Source organism: Halyomorpha halys, unplaced genomic scaffold (assembly GCF_000696795.3).
Source record: "Halyomorpha halys isolate HHAL.00 unplaced genomic scaffold, Hhal_1.1 Scaffold725.1, whole genome shotgun sequence".
In the NCBI taxonomy this organism is placed as follows: Eukaryota; Metazoa; Arthropoda; class Insecta; order Hemiptera; family Pentatomidae; genus Halyomorpha; species Halyomorpha halys.
Genome location: NW_027110211.1, coordinates 596,072 through 604,535, shown reverse-complemented (window position 1 = coordinate 604,535; position 8,464 = coordinate 596,072). Strand labels below are relative to the sequence as shown.

Sequence of the window (8,464 nt, the reverse complement as noted above, 5' to 3'; positions counted from 1 at the left end):
TTCTTATAAGTGTTCAGATAGCTCCTAGTATCTATGATATAAAATATATATTAATGTATTTTTAAAATAGTCTCGAGTTTCATTCTACAATGAATGGCAATACAAAGTGGCATCATTTATTGACGACAAACCACCAAAGTAGATGTACCTCAGCAATATTAAAAAAAAAATACTGAAATAAGATTTATAAAGTATTAATTATTAGACAAAAAAATTTTTTTTATATATATATTTCAGACCACAGAAATAAATATACCTAAATATTCTGGTGGTTTGTCACCAATAAATGATGTCACTTTGTATTATTATTCATTATATATATATTCATGGTGATATTTATAAAGCTGCAAGAGTCTCTTCTTTATTCTGTTTAGTCATGTTAATTATTTAGGTCAAAATATGTTAATGTGTAAAAATTTTATATATTTTAATTGTTGATTTATATTATTTATTAGGACTTGGAAATAAGCTTTTGCTATGAGAACTACCAGAATCTTAGAGAAATATGTATAAGCAGGCAGAAAAAGTGAAGCCAACATAAGGCCCATGTGCCTTTCAGGAGTGTGGCCGAAGAGGAAGACCATGAGCCAATCACTGACTCTCTTTTGCTTCAGTTTAGATTACCATGGCGGATATTACAATTAACCTCAATTCAAAACTTCGTTTTGTAGGCGTGTCCTTTTTGGCTTCACTTTTGCTTTGAAGGAAAGTAGGGCTAGGACACCCCCTCATTAAAAGGGAATTCAAATACGACAGATTAAATGATTTAGAACATGGACTTATTTTAATTGAATAAATAAAATAAAATAATTTACTGTCCATTTATCCATCAGTTTTAGCTACTTTTTTGTGTTTAAGTTTTGTTTTAGAAGCTATTAGTTTCTTTATTATATTTCCTTGAAAATGCCAGGTGGTTTTAAACTTTTGATTGTCTGTGTGTAAATTTACATATCTACAAATGAATTCCGTTTTTTATTTTTATCTAATTTTATTTCCAGATGGACTTATGACAGATAATAGTACGATATGTTAACAGTTTAGTTCGTAATTACCACAAATTTGAACTGGTATAATGGTTTTAATAAAAAAAAAAAAAACAAAGAACAGAAAAACAGATTTTGGGATATTTATTTCTATCTTATCTACACCATGAACTTAATTGATTTAATTGAACCTCGAACAGTTAGGACTCTTCAAAATCACCTAGAATATATAATAAACAAAAAAATGAAATTAGTGAAAGCAATGATCGTTCACTTGAGAACAAAAAATAATTCAGAGTTGGCTACATTTAAGTTTTTGAAAAATAACTGTTTTAAGGATTTGACTCATTTTTATTTGCAGTCTATTAAGATCATCAATATTTGCAGTCTGCATGTATGAAATACTAAATTCTACATATTTTATCCTATATACATAGGAATCAACAAATATTCCTAAATCTCTAAATATTGAATTGTTAATCTTTAATTTATAAATACCTTAAGTAATTAAAGCAAAGGTCATGAAAAAAACAAAAAAATAAAATCATTGATTTGTATCATTATCCGCTGATTTATATGGAAATATATTTTTTTAGGAGACCTGCATGCGGACAGACAGGCAGTAGGTGCTATTGCTACTTATGTGGAAAAATCCAAAGAAGGTAAAGAAGCATTAATAATTCTCAGTGTTTATATTTGATGTGGTGTCTGGGTTTTAGTAATTAATGGATAATATTCATAGTTATTAATATGTTATGTTATTCGATTGATTTTGTTATTTAATTTTTAGAAGAGGTAGCTAAAAGATTTTAATTTTCCAAATTTTTTTTCGAGATCCGGCTTTTACAGACTTAAATGAACATTGTAATTTCTTTAGTAGTTAGCCCATCTTCACCTAACAATACTAAATCATCAGGATATTTAAGTACTGTCATTTCATCATCCAGCGGTTTACCTATTGTTGGTCAGCGGTTCCAAGTATGTTCCAATAGTACAAGAGCCCGCTGGAAAAACGTAAGTCATTTTACCCCAATTACGGATTACTTAAATGAAAACTACTTATAATTACTAGACAAAATATTTAAGTCTGAGTAATATTGTTAGGGTAAATAAAAAATGGTAACTACTTTCGAAAAGGTTAAAAAAAAATTAATTTTTCTTTTGTAGCTTCAATCATTAAAACTACCAACAACACTAAAATTAGTAAAATATTTGCTGATTTTTGAGCCCTATTTACGTTCGATAGTTCCCGAGAAATAGTTTTTTAAAAGCTACATTTCTAAATTAGTATTTTTAAAATTAATTTTGGGAAAACTATATCTCAGGGCTCATTAGACATACAGATGTCTGCCAGTACTCCAAATAAAGGCAATTTAACTTGTTATAAAGTAGTTTATAGTATTTATTTTCGTAAGAGTAGTAGTTGTAATGATAGTTGTCGAAATAAATTTACAAAATGTTGATTTCTAGTTGTTCAGATAAAAGTTTTGAAATATGGAAAAATATATCTCAGACGTAGAGATGACCCAGCACTCAATTCTAAGCTAGTTTAACGTACTATAGTATAGTTTAACACCTATCATCTTAGAAGTAGCAGTTTTCATAGTCACTAAAATAAATTATTTATAGTTGCTTTCATATAATGAATGTGAATATCTTACATTTATACCCCTTACGAAGGCTAGTATCATAAACTACTTTTATAGCTTATTAAACTAGCCTTATTTTGAGTTTTAGCAGAGATCTATTCGTATAATGATTCCTGAGATATAATATTTCATAAATCAAAAATTTTGTCCAAACAACTAGAAATCAACATTTTTCGAATTTATTTTGTCAAACATCAACTATTGATTTTTCAGTGTATTTTTTATGAAATAAAAGCTGTATTTCGGTAACTGTAAATTTTAGCAAATTTACTCAACTTTAATTTATATTCTATTAGGTTTTCTAATGTCAATAATATTAAAGATATAGGATATTAAAGAAAAATAATAAAAATTGCCGAATTTCCTTTTACAAACGAAAACGCAATCAAAGTATTCCCAACCTTTTCTATACTTCATGTGTATCAAATCTGTACATTCGATTATTTAATAGAATACAAATTACTAATAATTAAAAAATTGAAAAAAATATTTAATTAAAAAACAATTTAAATGAGCATATTTATCCTAAGGTATAGAATGTTAAACATACTGATGGGTTCTTATTAAAGTTCTCATGACGACTAGTGCCTCTTGTAAATGTATAGCTTACATTAACGTACATAAAGCCTCATGCCTTTTTTCTTTTAAGTGTTCAGATAGCTCCTAGTATCTATGATATAAAATATATATTAATGTATTTTTAAAATAGTCTCGAGTTTCATTCTACAATGAATGGCAATACAAAGTGGCATCATTTATTGACGACAAACCACCAAAGTAGATGTACCTCAGCAATATTAAAAAAAAAATACTGAAATAAGATTTATAAAGTATTAATTATTAGACAAAAAAATTTTTTTTATATATATATTTCAGACCACAGAAATAAATATACCTAAATATTCTGGTGGTTTGTCACCAATAAATGATGTCACTTTGTATTATTATTCATTGTAGAATGAAACTCGAGACTATTTTAAAAATATATTAATATATATTTGATATCATAGATACTAGGAGCTATCTGAACACTTATAAGAAAAAAGGCATAAGGCTTTATGTACGTTAATGTAAGCTATACATTTACAAGAGGCACTAGCTATCATAGAGAACTTAAATAAGAACCCATCAGTATGTTTAACATTCTATTCCTTAGGATAAATATGCTCATTTAAATTGTTTTTTAATTAAATATTTTTTTCAATTTTTTAATTATTAGTAATTTGTATTCTATTAAATAATCGAATGTATAGATTTGATATGTGACAGAAGTCTAGTAAAGGTTGGGAATACTTTGATTGTATAAATTGCGTTTTCTTTTTCAATAAATATAAATATATATTTAGTACAATTTATGGGTAATACATTAGCAGCCATTAAGCAGCCTGAATACTCGAACTGGCATGTCCCATTAAACTTGATCACCTCGATTCTAGGAATTTTTTTAGATGTTCGTGGCGAAAACCCATAAACAGAATAATTATTACGTTGGGACGAATAGATACGGTTGCTATCCAGTTCTAGCAAACACAGCATGGTAGTTTAGTATTAATGTAGAATGTAGTAGTTTAGTAGTAGTACCTAAGCTGTCATTGTGGATATCTGGAGTCAGCGACGGCTGCCAGACGGCCTCATAGACGTCTAGACACTCTTCAATATTATCGACTCCTCAGGCCACCTGTTTTAGCTCACTATTTCTCTCAAGTTGAAAGCAAAGGCTCATTAATAAAAATAATAATAATAAACATAATGCATTCTTTAACATTCATATCTCTCTTTAAATAACGAGACGTAGAAATAATAAAGTAAGTAAAAATAAGTTCAAATAATTACTATTAATGACGATAAAAATATCTTAAATAAATATGTTGGCCATAAAATGATTTACAATTAACGCTGTGTATACATCTACTTTAGTAATTTATTTTATTTTATCTATTTCAAAATTCAACATATACTTCATTGTTAAAGGCACTCAGGGAAGTTGCTGCAACTTATTGGAGGAAGGAAAAATCTAAAATTTCTCAACAGTTTTGATCGTATTACTCTACTCAGCGATTTGTGGAGATTATTCTTTGAATTTTGACCTTTTACTATACATTTTTGGAAACTCACCTCTCAAAAATGCGTTTATTGGCAATTTTGAGTATCTGCATTAACTTGTTTGAGTAATGTTTTTCCACTTTATTTGCATTTCGAAGTAGGTTCTCAAATTTTCAACTTTCTGAGTTTTCGAATTACTGGGGAATGTGATACCCCCCACTCCCCATACTTACGAAACGATCTCCCTTTATCTATTATTTGTACGTCTTAATTATGTGTTATATTTGGAAACATATAGGAACATACTGTTCTTTTGTACCTTTCAGTTGCATGTAAATTACATTGTACAATTTTTAAAATATAAAAATTGTCTTTTACCAATAACATTAGCATTAGAGAGTTATAACAGCTGGTTTAAAGAATGGATAAAATTAGCCGACAGTACAAGTAGAAAATTTTAAAAAGGAATTAATGATGACTGTAATGTGCGCTGAGTATATTTTATTTTATAAAAAACTTGATTAAAATTTTATACATGAATGATGAAAGGCCTATTGAATTAATTCAAACTGTGTTCAAGACTAGAGATGATTTTTTTAATTTAAATTTTAAACCGAAGACACACGTCAAATGTCATGAATGGTGCCAAAACTGGAGGATAAAAATTAATTCCAATAAATCCTACCAAATCACATTTACCCTTCGTCGTAAACCCATGACCTCTTGCCCTAAAGTATCCTTTAATAATACCCCACTTATTCCTGTCGAACAGATCCTTTACTTAGGACTACATCTGGACAAACAACTGACATGGAATCTTCATATAAGACTAAAAAGACAAGAAAAAGCTCGTCGATTCCAACTATTACAACATTTACTAGACAAACTGTCTAAATTGTCAATCCATTACAAAAGTCTGATCTACGTGACTATTATAAGGCCTATCTGGACATACGGAGTTGAGCTTTGGGGCTCCACTAAACCATCAAATTCCACTCGAATCCATTCCTTACAGTCCTAAATCCTTAATTCTCTTTACTTTGTCACAAATCAAGTCATCCATCAGGGCCTCATTGTCCCATATGTTGCTGATTTGGCCAGAACCAGATACCATTCCTTCCATGGAAAACTTCCCAACCACCCAAATCCACTTGTTCCTAACCTGACTTCTCCTTAATTACCTAATAATCCCTCTATGCGTCTGAACAGAAGATGGCCTCGAGATCTTCTCCTCTAGAAATGTTATTGGAGTTCTATCAATGGCTAGATTCTTCATATATTATGTCACTATGTCACCATGTTACCTACAGCAAATTTAATTGTTGTATATATTTTTATACAGTTGTAAATAAATTATGTAAAAAAAAATTAAACCCATGTTGAAAGGCATAATATATACATATGTGTTAGGAGGATGAAAACATGATTCATGTAATTATCGAGTGTTGTTTTAAAGTCATATGGAAAAAAAAAATACTTAGGTGAATTTATGTTGATAAAAAAAAGCGTAATATATTTTTATTTTTTTTATTTGTTGTAATTTACATGTGTACATAATAATAAATACAAGAAGTAAATATGTGGAATGTATCATTTACACTTGAAAACACTTGAAGGAACTCCAATTGGTGGTGCTTCAATCTATATTTTAATATGTATAAACACCTTTGAACAAGGTTGATAATGTTTAATAACAGAGTTCAATAGTAATAAATAAATAAAAACAGTAGGAATGTTCTGACCATTTTTCTTAATTATACTCATTATAAAGATTCGAACTGAGAGTCCTGGGTTATCTTTATTTTATATATCATCATATTTGCTATTTAATATGATTTGTGATGCGATATAACAGTTCAGTTACGAACCCAGCTGAAAAATAGGGTGACTGTTATATTGGGAATATTTTTGGAACTAGACCTGGACCCGACTATCTGAACATCTAGACATCGTCTGGGTTTCCTTACCTGTTAAACATCACCGACACCTCAAGGTCAAACATCCAGTCGCCTCAAGCTTCGAAAAATATGATTCCTGTTCTCCTTTATAGAAATATTTATTATTTTCTCTTTGTTAAATTCTCTTCTTCATTCCGTCTTGTAATTATCAATTTTATCAATAATTTCATGTATGAATACATTGGTGGTTACAAAAGAGAGGCACATTATTTTAATTTTTAGATTAACCTTGTATTTTAGTCTCCATATTTTTATCCGAAACAAAAAAATATTTGTTGAAGTGACTAGTTTTTGTATTATTTAATTTATAGCTATGAATATTTTTTTTTTTAATTTTAAATTATTTATTTCAAGATAAGAAACCCTTAACTTCCTTTATTTATTCCATTGAGCAAAGTTTTCGACAAACTGCCCATTATCTAGTCCATCAATAAGTTATCACATTAGAAATAGTTAAACATTATCAACGTATATTAATAATAATTGAGAAAAGACAATTATTTCTTCCTTTTTTATTAAATTAAGCGTAATTAATTTATATTTCATATCCTCATTTTAAGGTTATAAAATGTCATAAAATTGGTCATGAAATTGATATTGTTTTAATTATAGTTTTTTTTTTGCACCTTTTCCCTAAATTAAAACACGAATGACCCGGGAGTTTAATATAGTTACTGTTTCTTTCATTTTCAATTGTTTTTATTGTTATTTATGTTTGAACGGAAATCATGACTTTATTTATCAATAAATAATCCACTTCGTGTTTTCTTATGGTATATTTGTTTCCGTTATTTGATTTTTTATGTATTTTTAATATTTATTTACCATTAGTGTCTCTTCTATCGTGCATTATTTTAATGTTATGTTTCCTAGTTACAAAGTTAAAAACTAAAATATTTGAGTTCAAATCCCATCTATCTCCCGTCAATCTTCTCCTTTCTTAGCAGTTTCTTCTTGATAGATATCGCTAGTTGTGGTTTGTATTGGATACAAAAATGTACTATATTTGTTTTTCTTTAGTGTTAAACATTTTAAAGTTAATTTTTTTTTTATCTTTATTGAACTTTACTACTGTATATTATATAATAATTCAGTAAATTTGATCTTAATTAAAATGGAGTGTTACAGGCGTGTAGATAAATTACCCATTGTTAGCTCTCTAATAACATTTTACATTAGCAGGTCTCGTGGCCATCTTCTTTTCAGGCGTCTCGTAGGTTTGTCAGGAATGGAAGAGGATGCAAGGTTAGAAACTAGGGGGTTTGAGTGGTTAGGGAGTTTATAATGGAAGGAGTGATATCTGGTTCGGGCTAGATCGGTTACATAGGGAACATTAAGGCCTTTATGTATGATTTTATTTGTGACAAAGTAAGGAGCATTGGGGATTTTACGAAGGATTTTGGATTGTAAGGATTGGATACGAGAGGAATTCGAAGGTTTAGTGGTGCACCAAAGCTCAACTCCATATGTCCAGATTGATCTTTTTCCAGTCGTGTAGATCAGTCTTTTCAGTAATGAGTCGGAAGTTTAGACCGTTTTTCTTTCCAGTCTTGTGTGAGGATTCCAGGTTAATTGTTTGTTCAGATGTAGTCCAAGGTAGCGGATCTGTTCGACAGGTGTAAGAGTAACATTTTTAAATGAAATTGTTGGGCAGTCAGTAGGTTTAAGACGAAGGGTAAAGGTGATTTGATGGGATTTGTTGGAATTTATCTTAATCCTCCAATTACAACACCATTCTTCGAGGACTGTGATTTGGGACTAAAGTTAATTTAGATAAAGTTTATTATGTATATATTTTATAATCCTAAAACAATTTCCGGAGTCGCCCCTG

The 8,464-nt window shown here is 29.1% G+C and overlaps 1 protein-coding gene across 4 annotated transcripts in view; it reads left to right on the top strand.

Annotated features, from left to right (window-relative positions):
* LOC106685704 (solute carrier organic anion transporter family member 74D) overlaps nt 1-8,464 on the top strand; it is a 256,766-nt gene that overhangs the window by 225,622 nt on the left and 22,680 nt on the right. For all 4 annotated transcript variants that reach the window (XM_014428525.3, XM_014428523.2, XM_067048359.1 and 1 more), the window contains one exon: nt 1,580-1,645. In XM_014428525.3, coding sequence (XP_014284011.1) covers nt 1,625-1,645 — 21 coding nt within the window. In that variant the 5' untranslated portion in view covers nt 1,580-1,624. The remainder of the gene's footprint in view (nt 1-1,579; nt 1,646-8,464) is intronic.